Source organism: Pseudophryne corroboree, chromosome 7, assembly GCF_028390025.1.
Source record: "Pseudophryne corroboree isolate aPseCor3 chromosome 7, aPseCor3.hap2, whole genome shotgun sequence".
NCBI classification, from domain to species: Eukaryota; Metazoa; Chordata; class Amphibia; order Anura; family Myobatrachidae; genus Pseudophryne; species Pseudophryne corroboree.
The window spans coordinates 113,532,988-113,558,782 of NC_086450.1; the positions used below are offsets into that span (position 1 = coordinate 113,532,988).

General features: G+C 44.7%; 1 protein-coding gene across 1 annotated transcript in view; it reads right to left on the bottom strand.

Moving 5' to 3' along the window:
- Positions 1 to 4,372: 4,372 nt before the first annotated feature.
- Positions 4,373 to 25,795, bottom strand: part of COL28A1 (collagen type XXVIII alpha 1 chain) — a 142,661-nt gene continuing 121,238 nt past the window's right edge. Inside the window, exons 32-36 of the mRNA XM_063933569.1 lie at positions 24,354 to 24,748; positions 21,479 to 21,569; positions 19,764 to 19,871; positions 9,413 to 9,604; positions 4,373 to 5,827 (exon numbers count right to left, since the gene is read on the bottom strand). Of these exons, the coding sequence (XP_063789639.1) occupies positions 5,814 to 5,827; positions 9,413 to 9,604; positions 19,764 to 19,871; positions 21,479 to 21,569; positions 24,354 to 24,748 (800 nt within the window). The 3' untranslated portion in view covers positions 4,373 to 5,813. The remainder of the gene's footprint in view (positions 5,828 to 9,412; positions 9,605 to 19,763; positions 19,872 to 21,478; positions 21,570 to 24,353; positions 24,749 to 25,795) is intronic.

A 25,795-nucleotide genomic window follows, 5' to 3' on the forward strand; every position in this document is an offset into this window, starting at 1 on the left:
TGGAGCGACTGCTGATGCTGACATCTGGTCCGGACTGAAGGACCTGACAACGATTACGGACATGTCGTCTACTGTCACTGCATATGATTCTCTCAACATTGATAGAATGGTGGAGGATTATATGAGTGACCGCATCCAAGTAGGCACGTCACACAGTCCGTACTTATACTGGCAGGAAAAAGAGGCAATTTGGAGGCCCTTGCACAAACTGGCTTTATTCTACCTAAGTTGCCCTCCCACAAGTGTGTACTCCGAAAGAGTGTTTAGTGCCGCCGCTCACCTTGTCAGCAATCGGCGTACGAGGTTACATCCAGAAAATGTGGAGAAGATGATGTTCATTAAAATGAATTATAATCAATTCCTCCGCGGAGACATTGACCAGCAGCAATTGCCTCCACAAAGTACACAGGGAGCTGAGATGGTGGATTCCAGTGGGGACGAATTGATAATCTGTGAGGAGGGGGATGTACACGGTGATATATCGGAGGGTGAAGATGAGGTGGACATCTTGCCTCTGTAGAGCCAGTTTGTGCAAGGAGAGATTAATTGCTTCTTTTTTGGGGGGGGTCCAAACCAACCCGTCATATCAGTCACAGTCGTGTGGCAGACCCTGTCACTGAAATGATGGGTTGGTTAAAGTGTGCATGTCCTGTTTTGTTTATACAACATAAGGGTGGGTGGGAGGGCCCAAGGACAATTCCATCTTGCACCTCTTTTTTCTTTTCTTTTTCTTTGCATCATGTGCTGATTGGGGAGGGTTTTTTGGAAGGGACATCCTGCGTGACACTGCAGTGCCACTCCTAGATGGGCCCGGTGTTTGTGTCGGCCACTAGGGTCGCTAATCTTACTCACACAGTCAGCTACCTCATTGCGCCTCTTTTTTTCTTTGCGTCATGTGCTGTTTGGGGAGGGTTTTTTGGAAGGGACATCCTGCGTGACACTGCAGTGCCACTCCTAGATGGGCCCGGTGTTTGTGTCGGCCACTAGGGTCGCTTATCTTACTCACACAGCGACCTCGGTGCAAATTTTAGGACTAAAAATAATATTGTGAGGTGTGAGGTATTCAGAATAGACTGAAAATGAGTGTAAATTATGGTTTTTGAGGTTAATAATACTTTGGGATCAAAATGACCCCCAAATTCTATGATTTAAGCTGTTTTTTAGTGTTTTTTGAAAAAAACACCCGAACCCAAAACACACCCGAATTCGGTGAGGTTTTGCCAAAACGCGTTCGAACCCAAAACACGGCCGCGGAACCGAACCCAAAACCAAAACACAAAACCCGAAAAATTTCAGGCGCTCATCTCTAACAGTTTTCCGACTAGGTCCTTTCGACTGTTCTGGATTCTACTTTTTCTTCAAGCAGAATTGGATTTCAAACTCCATCTGGGATCTCTGAAGGTTCAAGTTTCTGCGTTGTGAATCTTCTTTCAGCGCTTATAGGCCCTCATTCCGAGTTGATCGCTCGCTAGCAACTTTTAGCAGACGTGCAAACGCCTAGTCGCCGCCCACAGGGGAGTGTATTTTCGCTTTGCAGGAGTGCGAACGCCTGTGCAGCATAGCGGCTGCAAACACATTTTGTGCAGAACAAGACCAGCCCTGTAGTTACTTATTCTGTGCAATGATTGCTGCGACGAATGACACGGTAATGACGTCAGATACCCGCCCAGCAAACGCCGGGCCACGCCTGCGTTTTTCCAAACACTCCCAGAAAATGGTCAGTTGACACCCAGAAACTCCCACTTCCTGTCAATCTCCTTTAAATGGGCTGTGCGACTGAAAGCGTCGCTAGAATCTGTGCAAAACCACAAAGCTCTTTATACCCATCCGCCGCGCGTGCGCATTGCAGTGCATACGCAGTTTTGCCGTTTTTTTTAACTGATCACTACGCAACAAATGGCAGCTAGCGATCAACTCGAAATGAGGGCCATTGTCGCTTCTTCCAGAAGATCAGACTTTCTTGCAAGGAGTTCTTAGGGTACAGCCTCCGTTTGTGCCATCCATGGCACCTTGGGACTTGAATCTCGTGCTTGCTTTCCCCCAGTCTAGTTTCTATGAGCCTCTGGGGGAGGTAGACCTCAAATACCTAATATGGAAGACTGGGGGTGATTCAGACCTGATTGCTAGCAGGCTATTATTTGCACTGCAGCGATCAGGTAATCACTCCCTACAGTGGAGGGGGGTAATCGCTGTGCAGAGTTACGAACGCTCGTGCAGAGAGCTGCAAAAACTAAAGTTTGTGCAGTCTCTGCACAGCTCAGGATTTACTCAGCCACTGCGATGATCCTTGACGGAGCTGACATCAGGAAACCCTCCCTGAAAACGGCAGGGCATGCCTGCGTTTTCCTGGACACTCCCTGAAAACGATGAGTTGCCACCCACGAACGCCTTCTTCGTGTCAATCTTCTTGCAATCGCCGCTGCAATCGCTTTTTCGTTGAATCTGTCGCTGTCCGGCGACCCCCATCGCCGGCTAGTGATGCGCCTGTGCATTGCGGCCTGCATGCATGCGTTGTTCAGACCCGATCACACAGCTGCAAAAAAAGTCAGCGTGCAATCGGGTCTGAATGACCCCAGACTGTCTTTTTACTGGCATTGGCTTCTGCTTGGAGGGTTTCTGAGTTTAGTGCTTTGTCCTGCAAACTACCTTACCTCATCTTCCACAAAGACAGAGCTGAATTAAGGACACAATCGTCTTTTCTTCCGAAGGTCGTTTTGTCTTTCCATATCTATCAGCCATATCTATCATTACGGGATGATTTTGATACGCCTTCTGCTTTGGATGTAGTTCAAGCTTTGAAGATTTATGTGGCCTGAACAGCACACTTACAGAAGTCGGATGCTTTATTTGTTCTTTATGATGCACCAAGCCGGGGGTGGTTGGCTACGAAGCAGACTTTGGCGCAATGGATTCGTATGACGATTCGTCAGGCTTATCTTCAAAAGGTTCAATGCCGTCAGTGTCCATTTCTGCTCACTCCACACGTTCTGTAGCTGCTGGTCGTGGAGCCACCACAACTCAACTCTGCTGGACGACAACTTGGTCTTGTATTCACACTTTTGTTAAGTTTTACAAATTCAGTTGTTTATGCGCACCCAGGCGCGCTTGATCTCCGATCTAAAGTGACGGGAGGTCACAGGGTGCATTTCATTTTTTATTTTTTTTTACACGCTGATCGCATCCAGAAGTGCTAAACCCGACTAAAGTGCTGGGTATGATGCAAAATGTGCTGTTTGAGTGCCCAAACAGGTCACTTTTCACCAGCACGGGCTACGAAAAGAAATGTTGGCACCAGCGGCTATCCGCGGCTGAACGACGGAGCAACAATTGAATTGAAAAACAATTTAATTTCCACCATGATGTTATATAAAAAAACACGTAAGAATTTTCTTTAAAAAATGTAATTTCCACACGTTAAACATTTCATTTTATTCCCTTGTAATATTTATTTTACAGACAACGGCATAAAATAAACAGACATCATGGAAATTGTAGTGATAAACAGTATTTTGTTATATCAGTATTACACCAACAGTCATATGCTAGCAGATTCTAAATTGGTAAACGAGGATTGTATGTAAGATTCTCACAACGTTACACATAATTTTTGTTTTTTCCATGTGTAGTATTTTAAGGAGAATATCACATTTTTACAGATTCATTTTTTTGTTTTTGTTCAGAGTTATGGTGTGTACACACAGTGAGATATTTTCTTACGATTTTGACTATATAGTCAAAATCGTAAGAAAAGTTAGTACAGATTGCAAGGTGAAAGTCACCTTGCGATCCCGATGCAATGCCGATGCGCGGTCGCATCGCAAGCATAGATAGACTGTGCAGGCAAGTCAATTTTGACTATATCGTAGAAAAGATAGTCAAAATTGACACTTAGCCAAAATCGCACATAGTCAGTATCGCAAGCACATCATTATGTGCTTATGATACTGACTTAGTCCCTTGTCGCACAGTGAGAATTGGGGTTAGCCCGAATCTCACCATGTGTAAACACCGTAAGAAAATTTGAGTACATTTTTACTAATTGTCAGTAAATTGGTATGATATTTGGAAATATCTCTCTATATGGTGGTTGGTAGATGAAATTGAGGGCACATTCAAAAACATATAATTAATTAACACTAAGGGGAGTATTTATTAAAGCTTGGCGAGAAATAAAATTTTGAAAGAAAAAGTACCAACCAATCAGCTTCTAACTAATTTTTTATCCACAGCCTATAAAATGTAAGGCAGAAGCTGATTGGCTAGTACTTTATCTCTCACAATTTTATCTCTTTCCGAGCTTTAAAAAATACCACCCCCCCCCCCCCAAAAAAAAGAAAGTACATCACATTTAAATAAACAATGTTGTGTCAGTTTAACCTGTTGTACTAAAAAAACAAGTGGATGAATGTAATAGAAAAGTCATCAGGACTTAAAAACGGACAGGGATTTGTGAAAAATGATAACTAAATGTATATTTTTATATTTGATAAATGTTAGGTAATACACAGCACTTTGGCCTAATTCTACCCACCCTGGTTTGTGGAGGAATTGCTAGATCAGACAATGGAACATGCATAAAAATATAAAGACAAACAAGCTATGTTCTTGTATACACACATGTAAACATAATTGGAAAACTTGATGATGCAAGGTATAAATAGAGCTGGGATTTACAATCAAGACAGTTTAATTTTTCCACTAAAACTCTTCAACGCACACCGATTCATTTCACATAATTCAGATTATTGGTGAACCAAAAATTATTAGAAGTGGGGATAGCTTCCAAGAACTGTTTTGTCTTATTTGGGACCTTAAAAGAATTGTGGTTTGATGGTACGGCCTGAGCAAACTTCTGGCTGTAGTGACCTGGGTTTTAATCTCAAAATGATGTTCACTATAGAACCAAGTGAAATATTATTGTAAATTGAATGGAAATATATAGAGGGAAAAAGGAAAGGTATCCTAAAAATTAAAAATTGAGTAATTTATTGACTGAGAGTTATATAAAATATATAGGGGGCGTATCCAATTAGTCGTGATAATAGTGTATAATGATAGATTTAATTTAATCTTTTCTGTTTTAACATGACACTAATATTTTAATTGGATTAAAACAGCAGCACGTACAATAATAAGATCTATACACTAAGCAGAATAATAAACAATACAGACATCAAAGGGTACATATACATGTATTTGACACCATGGGAGTGGCTGTGCTGCAGTGAATGATTGATTTGATATTTTAAATATAAGTTATATTTATCAGACAACTATTCAGTTATACATTTAGAAAAATATTTACTATTACAATACACTTATTTTAGAATCACTATATGAAACTGTTCATGATTACATTATACTGCTACATTGATGATGCTTTGAAAATATATACCTTTCCTGTGAGTTATAAGTTATCTGTCCTTCTGATAGGTAGACCTGAACTCCCCTTCAAGCCTTATAGAAATACACATACAATTTAAACAGAGACATAATTCAGTTTCAAGCTACTATTTTCACACTATAAACCTAAACAATTAGGCCCGTTGATTGCTAAAATATAATGATACAGCCTCTTTGTTAACAGGAACCCCTGAGATGTTGACGTCAATATGACTTTCGGATAAAGATTTCTGCTCTATTTTATTTTTTTTTAGCTAAAAACGTGTCACATCGCAGTTACAACATCATAAACAGCGCGGATGGCGAATTATCAAATTCAAGGAAATGTTTAAGATGTGTCCATGTAATTGAATCCTTCAGTTTCCTGTGTAGTGAGTAGCACCTCTTATATCAGGACTGCAAAAGTCACATTATTTCAAATTCTCTGTAAAGGAAAGAAAGGAGGTTTCAGAGTGTAGAGTATTGAATGCAATGATTTATCATACTTAGGGACCCATTTATCAACAAGTGATAAAACTTGTTGAGAATGATAACTCTTTGCATATCCAGCCAATCAGCTCCCAACTGTCATGTTTCAAGCACATGACAATTAAGAGCTGAACACACCACAGTTAAGAGCTGATTGGCTGGAGCACCATTTATTATACGCAATGAGTTTTATCGTACACAATGAGTTTTATCACTCTTTGATAAATGCGGCCATTAATGACTTATCATATCATACTTAATAAATAATATACATAGGGCAATCTAGAGTTAAATGCATCCTGCATAATATAAAAGGTTCCCTCTTTATGATGCCAGCTTAAAACATAGGCCAAAACTAGTGACATTAGGGGTCATTCTGCCGAGGTCGCTCGCTGCTTTTTATCGCAGCCGAGCAAACGGGTACCCACTGCACATACGCCGGTGCCGTAGTGTGCCGGCGCATGCCAGACGGCCGAAGGCCATAGCGGGGCTGCGATCGCCTCTGCCTAATTGACAGGCAGAGGCGGTCGCTGGGCGGGAGGTGGCGGAACAGCTGCATTTGGCCGCCATTTTGTGGGCATGGTCCGGCCATTGCAGGCGTGGCCGGACTGTGCGGGGAGTGGCCCGCAGCGGCTGCGTGATGTCATACGCAGCCGCTGCGTGCCGGGGAGCAATGAGTAGCTCCCGGCCAGCACGCTAAAGCTGCGTTGGTCGGGAGCTACTCTGGAAGTGCAAAGGCATCGCCGCTGTGCGATGCCTTTGCACTTCTGCGAGGGGGGGGGGGGCGGCACTGACATGCGGGGCGGACTAGCCCTGTGCTGGGCGTCCCCCCCCCCCCGCATGTCAGTGTGCATGATCATAGCTGTGCTAAATTTAGCACAGCTACGATCATCTCGGAATGAGGGCCATAGTACAGTGTTACTTATGACTGAATTAACACTTTTTAAATAGTATATATATTATTGACTTTAAATCCAATAAGGTAAGAGAACAAGTTACTGTAATGCATGACAGATAAGGAAAATGTAGCAAGTATATAAAGATTACACAATTCATACAGCATGTTGTAGTTGCTGAAAAGACCTCCCGCATATACAGGAGGAAAGGCACAGGTGGGAAGTTCAGGGGGCATGGCATGGTCAATTGCATCATTGTGGCTCCATGATCTGCATCGCTAATACCCAAGGCAGCGTACTCATTGGGGAAGTGAGTGCATCTGATAGGATGTGTTAAGGGGGGTACTGACGGAGCAATCGCTGCTTAAAATCTAGTCAGATTGCTTAGATTTTAAGCAGCGATCACTCTGTGTGTACCCCTCACAGCGATAGCGATGCGCAGCCCCGCGCATCGCTATCGCTGGTGCTAGATTGGCCTGCATGCAGGCCAATCTAGCGGGTCGCTGACTTCACCCGCTGGGTGAAATGAGCGCCCCCGTCTCCCCCCGCATGCTCAGCACACATCGCGCTGTGCTGAGTGGGTTGAGAGATGTATGCTCAGCGGTTCGCTCAGCACACATCTCTCCCCACATCTGCCAGTGAGTACTGGCCTTAACTTTTTCAGAAACCTGGGAGATCTCCCTGAAATTCGTGAGACTGCTGGACATTCCAAAAGAGTAGGCAAGTATGCAGCATGCGTTAGCAATAGCAAACTTTCTCCAAATGCAAATCAGAAGACTGCAAAAGGAATGTAAGGGGGTAAGTGAAGCCAACAATAGATGGAAGTGTACATTTAACCAGTAGCGTTCCTGGTATCAATAAACTGTGACCAAGTTCAAAGTAATAGATTTTCCAAATAAGCTGCTATACTGTATATAGTGCATTCCATAATTCCAAATCTGGTTTGCTGATCAGGGTGTTTGGTCCGACTCCTAGGAAGGGGGCTCTCTTTTATTGGGCATCGAGAAGAGATCTCACTGCTGTCAAATTGTGACCTGCTAACCTATAGTACTTTGGAAGAGTTAGAGAATTCAGTTTCATGCCTATGATGAGTTGGCTGTGGACCCCAAAAACCTTAGCATGTAAATCTGAGGTCATCCGCCAGCACTACACAACTTGGCTGGACTACCAGATGTGAAATAGAATACAGGTCAAAATCTAAAACACACTGAAGTACCGATAGTATAATATATTGAGTATTTATAAAGTCCTTGATCAAATTTGAACTTTAATACCTTTGGACGTACACATGATACTGCATATAAAAGGTGAATTCTTACAGGGTTTTTTATGTGTTGTTAAATTTTGGCTAATTCATTTATATATCTTTTCAGATCCTTCAACTGATTGAAAAAACAGACCGCTGAAGAAAAGGTCAACTATGAGTTATTGATTAAAAAAACAAACTGCATTACTTTACAACTCTATGGTTTGACCTTTTTATGCCATTCAAAGTATCCTTCTATTGTGTGTACATCTAAAGTTATAAACATTTAAGTTTGCCCAAGGACTTCAAATATGAGCTATAAAACAATAAAAAGCCAAGTAGCAGCGCTTATATAAGAATTGTCTGGTATAGTTGAATTTATAAAAGTTCATTTCATATGTATATGAGCTAGACTGGAGTGTGTGTAGTTCCAGCAGTAGGAAATTATATGCAAAATTTCTTTTTGGTTGAACAAATGGAAGTCCTACCCTCATCTCCCCAGGTATTGTCAGAGAGGAAATGTTCAACCTTAACCTCCATCCCGGTTGAGTATGACTGTGATAACGTTGAGGTTGCATTAGGGTCCAGTGATCATAATTATTATTAATAAGACCATGTGAACGTTAGTCATAGTGCCACAATTATACCAATGGTCTGTTGTGAATTGAGAATGCATTCTCGTTAATATTAACTCAGAACACAATAGAGGTTAATGTGGCAAGTGTAAATTAGGACAGGAGCGAATAATAAGATGTGGGGGGAGGTGCTTATACTACTATACTATACGTAGATGCTAGATTCAAGTGGGCTAAAGGACCTCTGATGTCACGGGGGGGGGGGGACCAGATCGGTGGGCTGCACTTTCACTGTCCACATCAACATCTATTTCCTTAATAACCTGGTGGCAAGTGAATCAAGCCACCGAGCCGAAAGAGTGGCGAGCGAGCCCACAAGGGTACATTTAGGGTGCCATGTTCCGACCTTGCTCCCCCCAACTTGTTGTGGGCCACGTAGTGGCCATGACATCAGACGTCCTTTTCCGTGGTAGAATTTAGCCTCAACCGTGACAAGCATCCATTGATTATAGTAATTTGAAAAGCTTAGTGGTTAGGTTGAGACTTCTATTAGTGAAATATTATTTAGGTTAAAGGGCAAGTCATAACAATTTATGAAAAGATGACATCAGCAATTAAAGTATTTTAACCATATTTTTGCAAGCAAAAATAAATTCTTATATATAAGAATATGATATATACACGTACATATCAATTAACAGATTTTTCTTTTTAACTGTAAATTTCCTACTTTCCTATGTCATTAAATCCACCTTGATATCGTCTTCCATAGAAGACATAATAGAATTACTTAGTTTTAATTTATAAACTTTGGGATGACTTACCGTCTTCTAGGTTAATGACACAGGACTTCTTGCATGCATCTTCAGTATCAAAACGATTACCATTTCCGGTACAGCCCCCATACCAAAATTGGGCACAGGAATTGGCTTGTTTGTCATAATACCATTTTATCGTATATGTCCGACATGGACCTTGGTCTAATGGCAGCTTGCAGCGTGCGTCCTGGATATATTCTTAAAGGAGAAAATACAAGGTGTTTGAGGACTAAGCTGTCTCCACAATCATGTTAACACAGAATCAATTAAACAATGGGTGATTCAGATCTGGTCACTGGGCTGAGTTTTTTTGCTGCCCTGCGATCAGATAGTCGCCGCCTACAGGGGCAGTGTTTTTTCGCTGTGCAAGTGTGAGATCACATGTGTAGCAGAGCTGCACTAACTGATTTTGTGCAGTCTCTGCGCAGCACAGGACTTACTCTTCCAGTGCAATGAGAAGAGGCTGATCGGGACCGGAGCTGACGTCAGACACCCTCCCTGAAAACACTTGAGCCTGCCTGCTTTTTTCCGGACACTCCCTGAAAACGGTCAGTTGCCACCCACAAACGGCTCCTCCTGTCAATCTCCTTGCGAACTCCCGTTGAAATGGATTCTTCGCACCATACCATCGCGCCGTTACCCGTTGCAGCCGTGCGATGTGCCGTTGCAGTTCGGTGCATGCGCAGTTTGGTTCTGATTGCCCGCTGTGCGAAAACGCATGGCAGCGATCAGATCTGAATGACCCCCCAAATTTTATTCCCAAAAAAACATTTGTCATCCCATCTATGTTTACAACTAATAAGTAATCACTGTTTAAGGAGATCACATTTCAGCTAATTACAAAAATAGGATTTTAATTACCTACCGGTAAATCCTTTTCTCGTAGTCCATAAGGGATATTGGGGAGACTTAGTACGATGGGGTATAGACGGGGTCCAAAGGAGACGGTGCACTTTAAATTTCTTCACTTGGTGTGCTGGCTCCTCCCCTCTATGCCCACTCCCACAAGCAGTAATAGGTAAAACAGTGCCCAAAGGAGAAAGGACATATATGAGAGAAGGAACAAGAAACAAAGAGTGGTGAGATTTAATACCAGCACACCACAAACATATAACAACCAGCAACGGCTGGTTACAATAACAGCAAGAGCTGAACAGGTAACCACATAACAGAGAACCTGCAGAAAAGTCAACGCACTGAGGCAGGCGACCAATATCCCTTATGGACCATGAGAAAAGGATTTACCGGTAGGTAATTAAAATCCTATTTTTTCTAGCATCCATAAGGGATATTGGTGAGACTTAGTATGATGGGGACATCCCAAAGCTTCCAGAACGGGCGGGAATGTGCAGAGACTGCTGCAGCACCGCCTGCCCAAACTGGGTATCCTCTTTGGCCAGAGTATCAAACTTGTAGAACTTCACAAAGGTGTTCTTCCCCGACCGGGTAGCAGCTCGACATAGTTGCAAGGCCAGGACTCCTTGGGCAGCTGCCCAGGAAGAGCCAGCAGATCTTTTAGAGTGGGCTTTCAGAGACTTAGGAACAGGTAAGGCTGCCAACACATAGGCCTGTTGGACAGTAAGCCTAAGCCAATGAGCAATGGACTGCTTCGAAGCAGGACAACCCTTTTTCTGCGCATCAAAGAGAGAGAACAAGGAATCCGTCTTTCTGATCCGAGCCGTTCGCTTGACATAGATCTTCAAGGCTCACACAGCATCTAATGCCTCCGGAGGAGCTAAAGTGTCAGAACTGGACGGAACCACAATAGGTTGATTCAGGTGAAACGTAGAGACAACCTTCGACAGGAACTGCTGCAAAGTATGGACTTTTACATGATAAGGCCCCCAATTCTGAGACACGCCTAGCAGAAGCCAGGGCCAGTAACATCACTGTCTTCCACGTGAGGTACTTGTCTTCTACCATCATCAGGGGCTCAAACCAGGAGGACTGAAGAAATCCCAACACCACATTTAAATCCCAGGGCGCCGTAGGCGGTACAAAAGGAGGTTGTATGTGGAGTACCCCTTGCAAGAAGATCTGAACTTCTGGCAACAGTGCCAATATCTTCTGGAAGAAAATGGAGAGAGCTGAAATCTGGCCCTTGTCCACACCAGCCTACAGGAAATGTAAGAAATGCTCCAAGTAGAACTCTGCAGGTGGATACATGCATTCCTCGCATCAAGAGACATATCTTCTCCAGATATGATGATAGTGTTTTGATGTCACAGGTTTCCTGGCCTGAACCATGGTATCAATAACCTTCTTGGAAAGGCCCTTGTGAGCTAGGATGTTCCGCTCAACCTCCATGCCATCAAACAAAATCGCCATAAGTCCGGGTAGACGAACGGTCCTTGTTGAAGAAGATCACTTCTTAGTGACAGAGGCCAAGGGTCTTCGACGGACATGTCCAGAAGATCCGCGTACCACGCCCTCCGAGGCCAATCTGGGGCAATCAGAATTGCCTGGACGCTTTGATTTCTGATTCGCTTGAGCACCAGTGGGAGCAACAGAATCAGAGGAAACAGGTAGACGAGCCTGTAAGGCCAAGGCAACGTCAGTGCGTCCATTGCCCTCGTCTGAGGGTCTCTGGTTCGAGAGCAACACCAGTGAAGCTTCTTGTTGAGACGAGAAGCCATCATGTCTATCTGCGGGCAGCCCCACTGGTGGATGATCTGCTGGAACACCTGATGGTGGAGTCCCCACTCTCCTGGGTGGAGGTCGTGACGACTGATGAAGTCTGCTTTCCAGTTGTCTACACCCAGAATGAAGATTGCCGACATGGCTCTTGCATTTCTTTCCGCCCAGAGGAGTATCTTTGACACCTCTTGCATGCAGGCTCTGCTTTTTATCCCTCCTTGCTGATTGATGTACGCCACTGCTGTGGCGTTGTCCAACTGTACTTGGATTGTGTGATCCTTGAGCAGAGGAGAGGCCTGAAGCAGAGCTTTGTAGATCGCCTGAAGTTCCAGAATGTTGATCGGAAGGAGGAATCCCGAAACTCCGGCCTTCCAGGAGATTGGAGGGCTGCATCCACCACAGGAGGGAAATCCTGGCCTGAGGTGACAGCCGAATCATCCGGTGCATCTGTATATGTGATCCGGACCACTTGCGCAGGAGATACAATTGAAATGTTCTGGCATGGATCGCCTCGTATGAGGTGACCATCTTCCCCAACAATCCGATGCAAAGATGGATGGATACACAAGCAGGTCAGAGCACCATGCGGACCATCTCCTGAAGTATTCTTGCCTTGTTCTCTGGGAGGATTACCTTCTGGGCCACCGTATCCAGTAACATCCCCAAGAACAGGAGCCGCTGAGTCGGTTCCAGGTGGGACTTTTGTAGATTGAGAATCCACCCATGGCGTGACAGAAGTTGGATAGTGTGGTCAATATGGAGCAATAAAAGCTCCCTGGATCTTGCCTTTAACAGAAGATCATCCAGCTAAGGGACAACATTGACCCCCTGGTCCCGGAGTTGGAACATCATATCTGCCATCGCCTTTGTGAATACCCTCGAAGCTGTCGACTGGCCAAAGGGTAGTGCCTGGAACTGGTAGTGATCGTCCAGTAGGGCAAACCTCAGATAAGCCTGATGAGGTGGCCAAATTGGAATATGAAGGTAGGCGTCCTAATATCCAGGGAAACCAGGAATTCCTGTTCTTCCAGACCCGCAATCACTGCCCTCAGGGATTTCCATTTTGAACTTGAAAACCTTTAGGTAAGGATTCAAGGACATTAGATCCAAAATGGGCCGTACCGAGCCATCCGGCTTTGGTACCACAAACAGGTTGGAGTAATAACCCCTGCCTCGTTGTGGTATCGATACTGACGTGGGGCTGGACCAACTTTCGGATGGCCTGTTGCAATGTAACTTGCGTATCCTCCAAAGCTGGTAAGCTTGATTTGAAAAATCCTGGCAGGAGCTTTCCCAGATGCGGCTGAAGTGACGCAGTCGGGCTCCAACATCGAGATCTTCTCAGGGTGGGTGGGCACCATCATGCTGAGGACTTAATGGAAGCAGAACTGGTCCTCTGTTCCTGAGAACCGGTGGTTGCAGGCCTTTTTGACTTACCTCTGGCGCCTCTATTTGCATTGGAGGTACCTCTGGCCCTAGAACGAAATCTGTTAGACCGAAAGGACTGAACAGATAGCCCCGGGTAGGAACACCTAGCCGACAGGGCCCCAGAGGGGAGAAACGTGGATTTCCCAACAGTGACTTTGGAAATCCATGTATCCAAATCAACCCCAAAGAGCCATTCCCTCGAATAGGGGAGGGATTCCATGCTGCGCTTTGATTCTGCGTCCGCTGCCCACTGATGCAACCACAAAGCCCTGCGCGCCGACACTGCCATGGCAGAAGTCCTTTCATTTGTATTTCCCATCTAATTGAGTGAGTCACACAGAATGTGTGTAGTGTCCTGAATGTGCTTGAGGAGAGTCACCATAGTGACCAGAGGCATAGCCCCGGAGAGGCCCTCCTGAATCTGAGTAGCCCACGTATGAATGGCATGGGTCATCCAGCAACCTGCTATGACCGGCCTCTGTGATATACCTGGTGCCATGTAAATAGATTTGAATGTAGTCTCTATTTTTCTGTCCCTATGATCCTTCATGGTAAAGGAGCCCGGGGCAGGCAGCACCGCCTTTTGGACAGTCGAGAGACTGATACGCCAACCCCTGGGGGTTCTTCCCAGAATTTCCTACCTTCAGGAGCAAATGGGAAAGTGCGCAAAAACTTTTTTGACACTTGGAATTTTTTGTCTGGATTTTTCCAGGCCAAATTTAATAGGTCATCTAACTGTGCAGAATCAGGGAAAGTGACATTAGGCTTGTTTTGTGTAAAGAAAATCGACTGCTGTGATGCAGCGTCCTCTAGAGGGAGCTTTAACACGTCCCATATAGCCAGAATGAGGGGTTCAATACCCTGAGCAGAATCAAGATCCCCACTAATGGGATCTAAGTCCTCCCCATCCTCCTGTATATCCTCATTTGCATCAGAGAGTAGGGTAGGTAAACCACGCTTTTGTGGACCTGCATGAGAGATGGAGGGCGGTGTAACATCTGCCCTAGCAGCTAAGTCTGCAACAGCCTGTTGTAGTATCTGGGTTTTCTGAACATTAGCAGACAGTTGTGATGACATATCAGACATCATAGTTTTAAGAGCCCCTAGCCAGGAGGGCTCTGGACCCTCTCCCCCGGTCCCTTCACTGAGTTGTGAATATTGGCTGCATTGTTCACATGAAACAGTGTTTGTGTTTACCCATGTTTACAGTAATCACAATCACATACACACAGACAGTAATACTGATATAGCCTGCCCTTACTGTATGTGAGAGGAGACACACAGAGAGAGACACCAGCACACCCCTAGCTGTACAGCTCCAGTGAGGCTGTCAGCTAATTATATTACAGTGAAACACTGGTAAATTCTGTTCTGTAGAGGACCCAGACTGTGTACAATAGCGGCTCTACCCCTTTGCTACACCCTGTACCAGTTTTCCAGCGTGTCTTGGGAGTCAGGAAGAGCTGTGTGTGCTGATTGCTGCTACAGTAAGAAGAGGAAGGCACCAAAATGCCTCTGGTCCCACTTTGAGGTAGCTCCCCCCCCCCCCCTTCCCAATGGCGCAGAAGCTACAGCATTTTTTATACTGGCAATGTCTCCTATCATACTTAAAAACATTGCACCAGTGCTAGTTTAAGCCACCTTGAGTTTGTTTACATGGGGGCTCTAGCGGGTCCCCCCCAGGAGGGTCCCATATGCCGTGTCTGTGTTCAATCGCACTTTGAACCGGCTTGTACTCACCACATACGTCACCTTCATGCTAGTGTTAGGGGTGTGCAGCGTGCTGCGATTGCGACAGCCAACTGCACTGCGCTGAACAAACAACCTCTCAGGACAGTGGTCCTGCAGTGGGGAAGCGGCTCTGCACCTTGCAAGGCCGGTGACCGCCCCCACCCCCCCTCCCCCTATAACTCCCACGGTGCAGGTATGCTGTTGCCCAAAAAGCATACCGAAAATAATAAAAGTTTAATCAAAGAAATTGAAGAAAACTCCCTGGAGCTGCAGAGATGTGCATTCTCTCCTGAGGGCACTTTTTTCTAAACTGTCTGTGGGAGGGGGCATAGAGGGGAGGAGCCAGCACACCCAGTGAAGAAATTTAAAGTGCACCGGCTCCTTTGGACCCCGTATATACCCCATCATACTAAGTCTCCCCAATATCCATTATGGATGCTAGAGAAACTACAGTTAGACCACACAACCAGAAGACAAATGTAAATAAGGAAATATATTTAGCCCAAGTGTATTTATATTTCATTTTGTCTTTTTTTTATGTTGTTCTATATATATTTTATTCATTGCAATACACAGTTTTAGTTCAGTAATGAGAACCCTAACCAGATCGAAATCTTCTTGACTAAAAATCAATCATACAGAAAATTAAATACATTTTATAAGTCTTCAGAATATCACGAGATGGAATATTTATATTGTAAAGTAGTTATATATTGCTGGAATTAGGGATCATTTCTCAGGGAAGATCTTGGTCCTTATTTTGAGTTATAGGCAGCCCTATATGCGGTTACTTACTCTGAATTTTTTTAAACTGCCCAAGCACAGCAGCAAACATACGCATCTTAGCGTTTCCGTGCGATTGCAAGTTAGATGGATCTTGATTTTTGGCATCATACTGTACATGATGTTTCTGCATGTTAACTGGGAAGAGTTGCTTCCTATTCGCATACATTCCGAAGGGACATTCCGAAGGGACACCTAATTCACATCTCTTGCACCCAGGGTACGGTGGTAGTAAGTCCAGACACTTATGATGACAACAGAGTCTTTGAACAGATGTCATGTGGTGGCGCAATATATATGCACAAAGTTGTGTGTATAGTTGCATTAGCATTTAGTTAGCAAATTATTTGTATTATGAATGTGGCGGCATATGGAGCTGTGCACGGCCAGTGATGACAAGCATCTACTTTTAGATTTTAAGGATGAGATTTACTAAAGTGTGCTTTCACCACAATGCAGGGTTTCATGCTGTTTCAGTTATTAAACAAAAAACTACATGTCAAGTAGCACTAAACCCACATGCCAATTGTATTTATCAAGCAACGGTTTCCCACAGCTCATGACAAACCACTGCTAAATAGTTTCCGCATGCCATTTAGCTGTTTCGCCGGTCAGATTAGGGATACATCTTATCATTGGCTAAGCAGCAATGATCAGTAATTGGATGAGTGCCATAACAGGCCTCTTCTGCTTGGCTGCCTGGTAATTTACTAGCCAGGCTTATTTTGCACATGTGGTCATCAGGAACCACCCGTTTCCTTCATGGAGTTTTTTCATTTGAATTTTTTATTTTATTTTATGGATTACAAACTTCCCATTTATTATAACGAACCAAGAGAGTAAGATCAGGAGCATGCAGAGTATTCTTAGCATTACATTTTTTTTTTGTTATCTTTACTATTGTATTTTTTGGGACCTACTCATCTTTTTTCCTATACTCTGTGTGCCTTTTTATTCTTTATCCTATACAATTAGGCATTTTTGGTTGTCGATAATGTGATGTTCTTATTTCCTGATTTTCAGGTGTGTGTGTTTTCATCATGAGGTGGTATGTGAGATTAAGTTTGGAAAGTAAAAGAAGGGTTTGAAGACTGCAGAAGTGTGTTATTCCTGAACTGACACTGGCGGGAGGGGTCAGGCTTCAGACCAACAGTCATTACAAGCCAATGTTATGACATAATTTTTTTATCACATATTAGATATATATATATATATATATATATATATTATATATATATTAGATAGATAGATAGATAGATAGATACATTGGCGGATCCAGGGGGGGGGCACTCGGGCCCGTGCCCCTCTGTCGTTACCCAGGAATTGATATGGGGACACAAAACATAAAAAAACGCCGGGTCCCGACTCACTCAGGACGCGCTGTAAGCCGCAGTGCTGTCCTGTCCTGTCAATCAGTCCGGTGGGAGGGACGGAACGGAGGGAGGAACTTGGAAGAGGCGGAGACCATGAAGAGTGTGATCTCCCGCCCTCCCCTCCTCCTCTGCTCCGCATGCTCTCCCCCCCACGATGAACTCCGCTGCTGTACCTGAGGTGGGGGCAGTTCGGTCCCTGGTCCCCCGGCTGGATGCCGCCGCACTCCCCTCTGATTCCCCTCTTCTCCCTCCTCAACCATGCGGCCGCCCCCTCCGTGTTTTCCGCTCCCTCCTGGCCGCATCCTGTGACTCCATGCTGGCGGCATTGTGGCCTCATACGGATCGGACTATATCCCCCGGCCTGACAGCGCTGCTGCTCACAGTGTCCATGGTAAGCGGTGGGGGCCTGGTCCCTGGAGGGAGTTATTTGGTGGGGTTTCTGGTTGCACACTCTCCTGCCTCTCTATCCCTACCCCCTGGTGACTCTGTCCCTACCCCCTGGTGCCTCTGTCCCTACCCCCTGGTGCCTCTGTCCCTACCTACTGGTGCCTCTGTCCCTACCTACTGGTGCCTCTGTCCCTACCCCCTGGTGCCTCTGTCCCTACCCCCTGGTGCCTCTGTCCCTACCCCCTGCTGCCTCTGTCCCTACCCCATGCTGCCTCCGTCCCTACCCCCTGCTGCCTCAGTCCCTACCCCCTGCTGCCTCCGTCCCTTCCCCCTGTTGCCTCCGTCCCTACCCCCTGGTGCCGGCTCCGTCCCTACTCCCTGGTGCCTCTGTCCCTACCCCCTGGTGCCTCTGTCCCTACTCCTTGCTACCTTTGTCCCTACCCCCTGGTGCCTCTCTCTGTCCCTACCCCCTGGTGCCTCTGTCCCTACTCCTTGCTCTCTCTGTCCCTATGCCCTGGTGCCTATCTCTGTCCCTGCTACCTCTGTCCCTATTCCCTGGTGCCTCTCTCTGTCCCTTCTCCCTGCTACCTCTGTCGCTACTCCCTAGTACCATATAAAATGTGTATAACATGCTCTACCTGGCGCAATGTGTATAGAACACTAACTGGTGCAATGTGTGTAACGTGTTCTACCTGGTGCAGTGTGTATAATGTGTTCTACCTGGCGCAATCTATATAACGTGTTCTACCTGGCGCAATCTATATAACGTGTTCTACCTGGCGCAATCTGTATAACGTGCTCTACCTGGTGCAGTGTGTGTAACGTGCTCTACCTGTTGTAGTGTGTGTAACGTGCTCTACCTGGCGCAGTGTGTGTAAGGTGCTCTACCTGGCGCAGTGTGTATAACGTGCTCTACCTAGTGCAGTGTGTATAATGTGCTCTACCTGGTGCAGTGTGTATAATGTGCTCTACCTGGCGCAGTGTGTATAATGTGCTCTACCTGGCGCAGTGTGTATAATGTGGTCTACCTGGCGCAGTGTGTATAACGTGCTCTACCTGGTGCAGTGTGTGTAACGTGCTCTACCTGGCGCAGTGTGTGTAACGTGCTCTACCTGGCGCAGTGTGTATAACGTGCTCTACCTGGCGCAGTGTGTATAACGTGCTCTACCTGGCGCAGTGTGTGTAACGTGCTCTACCTGGTGCAGTGTGTGTAACGTGCTCTACCTGGCGCAATGTGTATAGGGTGTTCTAACTGGCGCAATGTGTGTAACGTGCTCTACCTAGTGCAATGTGTATATAACGTGCTCTACCTGTGTGGTGTAATGTGAATTGGTACTGTTATGTGGCCATGCTCTTTCCCCATGAAGCCACACCCCTAAATTTTTGTTGCGCGCCTTCGCCGCGCACTGTCCTTGGTTTGAAATATGGCAGGGGGACCACCAATTTACTTTCTGCCAAAGGGCACTGAAATGTCTAGTTACAGCTCTGGGGCAGAGTGTCCTGTTGGCTACACAGCCCAGCAGCATTGTCACCCCCTCCTCCCCCACGCAATACTTTTGTAGTGTCCAAATCAAGTCTGTTTTTATATTTGAATAATTAATAAGATTAATATGAACCTTCATTCCGACGGGACCCAGAAAAGGACAGATAGGACCCCAATTTTTAAAAGTGAGGGGTCCGTGGGACCCACTTTTTTTGGGGCTCAGCGCGATCACTGACACTTCTTTTTTATTTTTTTTCAAAAGGAGAACCACACTCCTTATCTGGGAGCACGCGTGCCTTAGGTGCATGTAAATATAACTATTACTGTTCCCATATTATGGTGCCCCCCCTTTCATTTTCTTCTGGATCCGCCCCTGGATAGATAGATAGATAGATAGATAGATAGATATACATACATAAATATAGGAGTCACGAGCTGGCAAACTATACTGGTAGTTGTAGCACAGTAAAACTATTCTTGTTCTTAAGATAAGATACACACGTGTAGAATAGTAGGTGGTAGGAAAAAGGTTTACCTGTTTCTGGTATTAATGTATCAAATTTCTCTGCTGAACTTGGTGGAGATAGTATGATGGTAGAAGAGGAGGATGAAGAAGATGAAATTTCGACTGAAGATGAACCTACTGTAGGACAACACGCATACACCAAAAACAGGCATTGTTAGTGTTTCTACAATTGTAACTTCTTTCTTATAATATTCCACATTCAGTATTTATTAGTATTGTTTATTAATCTGATGCTAGAAATATTATTTACCTTGGTACTTAATGACCAGGGGCACTAAAAGGGTGCACTTCTATATTGCAGTGTGTTGGTATTTTCTAGGTAAAGGGTCCTGACAGTTTTTAGGCCTCCCCTAGAGGACTGAGCGTGTTGCTGAAAATGACATCTGTTTACTTTACTTTAAGCCGCCTCAGTGTTGCTCTTGAAGTGTGCTTTAGATCATTGTCCTGTTTAAAGACAAACTACTATCCCAGTATTTATTTTTAATGGAGAGCAGCAGGATCTTGTGCAGTATGCCTAGTGATAGAAGGTCTTTTTGGTGCAGGTGTACAGAGAAAGACAAATATAACATATAGGACCGGATGTAATGCCGTGCGGGCGCCGGCCAAACTCTGACTTTTTTTTTTAAAGGGGCAATCATTTACAAGTCATGGTTTTGCCTTGTAAGTGATTGGCCCTTTAAAAAAAGTCCAAGTTTGGCCGGCATCCAGCATGGCTGCCTAACTCTGGCGGTATTACATCTGGCCCATAATGCTTACTTAAATGATATTATGAGGACTAGTGCTTTATGGAAATTATTGTCAATCGGTTCATTCTACAAAGGTTTAAACCTTCTTTGACCATGTAGGGAAGTAAAACGCAAGCCATTGATGCTGAAAGATATACACAGTGTTTTGTTTTTGTTTTTCTTGGTAGACCAGTACCAAAGAGACCTTCTATGTACAGATGTGTCCTCCTACATCCTTGCTGCAGTCATGTTAAACTGCCTGGAAAACACTGTAATGTAGCATTTTCTATACAGATACAGCCACACACATAATATAGGCATGCTGCATATCATTTTAATCAGCAGTCTGCTTGTGCATTTTACTTGCAATGTGACTAAAATGCAGTTTCATCGGAAAAAGATTAGAAGAGCTGCCCGGGAACTGCCGGCTCACTCTCGTGGTGCATGGCGTATTCAGGCTAGATGCATGAGAACACATCTGTACTATTTCACTTAGATGTGCAACAGGATTGGCCTAGATCTTATTATTGGCTGTAAACCCATGCCATCAGGACCAGTCACAACAACTTCTAAAGTGGAGAGGCAAAAGTATTCTGCATCCTGTATGCAGAGGCTCCGAGAGGGAGGAGGCAGTACAAATTATCCAAGCCCTAGCCTCGATAGTTTCCTGGGAGTGCAGGGGTGGCATAACCACATCCCCTTTCCTCCTCTGCAATGCTACAACCCCTCACCTAGTACCGGGGAAAGGCCAATATCTTGGTGACCCTACCAGTATTTCTGTATTGTGCAAGTATATCTGTAATGTGCACCCTTCATCTTCTCTAATAACATGATTGCCAGTTCCTGACAGTGAAAACATTACTATAATATGATGCTACTCTTGCAGTATTTCTGCGTGAGGATGGTGTTACCTTGCTGGTGTGCAGTGCTTGATTTGTGCTAAGCATAATACCAATTAATATTCAAGCCAAAGAGTTTCACTTTAATCTCATCACTTACCTTTAGTATTAGAAGGTGGTTGTTCTATTTCTTCATCCTCATCACCATAATCTTCCTCTTCTTCATCTTTTTTTGGCACAACTCTTCCTCCCTATAATAGCAATGTACAGTAGATTAACACACTTTGATACAATTTCTGGTTTAGTTGTGACTTGTAACCATCAATATATGTGAGGTTAACACCTAAGCATTTAAATTGCTCATATGGAATTGCAGTCAGCCACTTACAGTATATTAGGCAGTTGTGCATAATATAAGACAAAGAGGTTTAGCAGATACGTGATATGTTGTAATATCAGTCCTCCTGATACCTCAGATAGTGGCAGTACTTGTTACTACCTTTAGTATACATTACTTGATACTAATATTGTTCTAATAGCCACTAAGAATCACAAAGCACTCAATGTTGTAGCCATGGGCATAACTATAGTGAGGGAAAGGGATGCCATTGCTATGCAGTCTAGAGGCTTATGGGGACCTGGACCCAGGTTATAAAGTTGCATACCAATTTCCCAGATGTGCCTGATAAGTAATTAGGTCTGTTCCACTGCCCAACCTGGATTATGTGTATTGTGGAGGGCACTATAATGTTACATAATAAGAATTGGGGCACTGTAATGCGTGCAGCACAATATGAAATGGAGGCAGTATAATGTAGCATAATATGAACTGGGGCACTGTAATGTGGCATAATTTGAACTGGAGGGCACTATAATATGGCACAGTATGAACAGGGAGCACTATAATATTGCATAATATGAACCGGGAACAATGGCCCTCATTCCGAGTTGTTCGCTCTGTATTTTTCATCGCATCGCAGTGAAAATCCGCCTAGTACGCATGCGCAATGTTCGCACTGCGACTGCGCCAAGTAACTTTACTATGAAGAAAGTATTTTTACTCACGGCTTTTTCTTCGCTCCGGCGATCGTAATGTGATTGACAGGAAATGGGTGTTACTGGGCGGAAACACGGCGTTTCAGGGGCGTGTGGCTGAAAACGCTACCGTTTCCGGAAAAAACGCAGGAGTGGCCGGAGAAACGGTGGGAGTGCCTGGGCGAACGCTGGGTGTGTTTGTGACGTCAACCAGGAACGACAAGCACTGAAATGATCGCACAGGCAGAGTAAGTCTGGAGCTACTCTGAAACTGCTAAGTAGTTAGTAATCGCAATATTGCGAATACATCGGTCGCAATTTTAAGAAGCTAAGATTCACTCCCAGTAGGCGGCGGCTTAGCGTGTGTAACTCTGCTAAATTCGCCTTGCGACCGATCAACTCGGAATGAGGGCCAATATGTCATAATGTGAATTGGGCATACTGTGTAGCATAATGTGTACTGGCAGCACTACGATATGTCATAATGTAAACTAGAGAACTATGATTGTTCATAAAATAAACTTGGGCACTACTATAGGGCATAACATTATCTAGGGCACTATTATGGTTCATAAAATGAAGTATGGCATTATTAGGGTGCATACAATTAACAACTTCTGAGGAGAGGTCTCTCAATAATCACTGGGACAGGGGCCCCTTCAATCTGTTGCTGTGGAGCCCACAGAGTTCTGGTTACGCCGCCGACTGTAGCTACAAGTATAAGTGACATAATTACAACAATTTAAAAAAAAATATTTTTATTTCATATTTAATATTTCTAATATGAAATATACACACCTCCCATGGTATGTTTTTTAAATTTAGGGAGTGCAGGGGTTAAAGTACAGGGAGGGGGGGTGAAGGGGCGATTGTCCACGGGTGAACACCCGCGGGCATCGCTAGCGTCAGTGCTAATTGCAAAAACCCTTGCACAGTGGGTTTTATTTAAAAAATACACACCTACCAATAGTGTGTTTTTCAATACAGGGATGCAGGAGTTAAAGTGCCGGTGGGGAGGTGAAGAGGTGCGATCGCCCGCACGGGAACACCCGCGAGCATCACCAGCATCATTGCTAATTACTGTCTGATTTTCCGGAGACAACCGTGCAGCGCGCACGGCGCACGGGAATCAGCATAAGCTATTATACAGTTAAGGCCAATAGGAGTCTGGGGGTGGGCTTAATTCCATAATAGCTTATGAAGATTCCCGGGCGCCGCACTGCACGGCTGTCCGCAGGGGAATTAGCCAGTACTAGTAGTATGCACGGAAATCTTCCGGGGTTGACAGCACTGACAGCGCTGGCTACCCCAGAAGATTTATGTGCATACCACTGAAGGGGTTAAACTCCCCCCCCCCCCCATCTTGTCTAACAAATAAAAACAAGAAGAGCACATTCTGTGCCAGGCAACGAAGGAAGCACCAAGCGGTGTTGGTGGTATGTTCACACGCAGCCAATATCAAGCAATTTGCTAAATCACCCTAGGTCTGGTCAACCCAAAACAGATCTTTTATTTTACAGGCATATTTCAGTCTGCATATGTATGCACTTGCTTGCGCTGGCCATTACTGCACTTGTCTTTAGGCAGAACACCCCTGTTGCGCCACTATTCTATGCATCCATAGAGCGATTTAACGCAAGACGCAAGGATGCCACATAGTTACACTAAGCTACACTTTGTGTGCTTTACTTTGGATAGCGATTGTGCAGCATGACTCATGCAAGTGTCTATCAGTGCTACTATTTGCTGAGTGCTCTTTGTCACTGTGACTTTTTTTATTTAACCCGTATAAAAAAATCAATGTTGTGTCACCAACACACAGCTGGAGCGTCAATTTATTGTGTCAGTATACAGCCCATCAATTTTCTATCATCGACTGCCGTCACAAGATCTGATTTATATTCATGAGGTACTCTACTGGTTCCTAGCAAATGATAGATGTCTACCTCAACTGTGTTTAGGTGACAGATCCACTTTAATTAGATAAACAATTTTCGTACCGAAATGTTTGGCTCCCGTGGAACAATAAATGTTTCCTCAGGCTGAGTTACTCTTTTCCTTTCTTCTTCACGTCTACGTCTTTCATCTTGTTCAATCCTTTGTCTTTCCTCTTGTTCAATCCTACGTCTTTCTTCTTGTGCAAGTCTAAGTCTTTCTTCTTCTTCGACTTTGCGTCTTTCTTCTTCTTCTTCGACTCTGCGTCTTTCTTCTAATCGACGTCTTTCTTCTAATCTAATGGTTTCCTCGGCATCAACTTTCTCCCGGTTGATGGTGTTGGTAGGACTGGAAGAGCCTTTCTGATTGTACACTGGATTGATTTTGCTTCCGACTCGATTATAGATAAGAGCACCATTTTCATCTTCACAGAATTGATTAACCAATTTTGACTCCAAAGCTGTGGAAAGGGAAGGAAACAGCTAGTCATATTAACAGTTGTAAGGCCTCCATACTTCAGAACCCCACTTCCCTGACCCGACTGGAGCTACCGAGCTGCTGATCGGATGTACCGACTAGCAGCCATCGATGATCTGTCTCAAAATTGGGGGAAACTATTTATTTTAAAATCCTCAGTTTGCCGATGCTAGCCATTTTCAATTGGGAATGGGGAATTGTGATTTTTAAACATGTTTAATATTCCCGATTCCCCGACCTTCGGCACATCAGGACTTTGCCACATTTCGTCGGTAATGTATGGGGGACTTTTCTCAGCTGTTGACTGGGGTGGTATTCAGTATGCCGGCTGTTGGGATCCCGGCGCTCAGTATACCGGCGCCGGAATCCCGAGACCTGGCATACGACACCCGGCATACGACAACTATTCTCCCTCTTGGGGGTCCACGACCCCCCTGGAGGGAGAACAAATAGCGTGGCGTGCACAGCAAGGGCAAGGGGCTCATTTGCGCTCGCCCTGCTGCTGGCATGCCGGCGGTCGGGATTCTGATGCCGATATGCTGGGCGCCGGGATCCCAGCCACCAGCATAACATACTACACCCGTTGCCTGAAAGTCCCTCAACAGCCACTGTGAAATATTTTTCTAAGGGGGCTATAAGACATGGGAAAAGTAAGAACATACATGACCAAACTGCTAAAACAAAGGCATTAAAGAGATTGTTCCAATTCCTATTATGTTCAGTGACTAACTTGTATAGGCATCCTGGAAAAGGAATTTCTACTAAATACATTTTGGGTCATATAGTACATGCAGTAATAACCAGTGTAGAAAAGAAAATAAGGTTTTAATCATAGCAACAAATCACAGGCAGCTTTTAATTTTCTACACCATACTAGAAAAATGGCAACATGTCATTGGTTGCTAGAGGCAATGCCACCTCTTCACTTTGTATACATCATAACCAATGTCCCACACTGTTTCATCTTATTGCTTACTTCTATGATTTTCAGCCATGTGTTCATATAATCAAATATAGTAGTTGTTTCTTT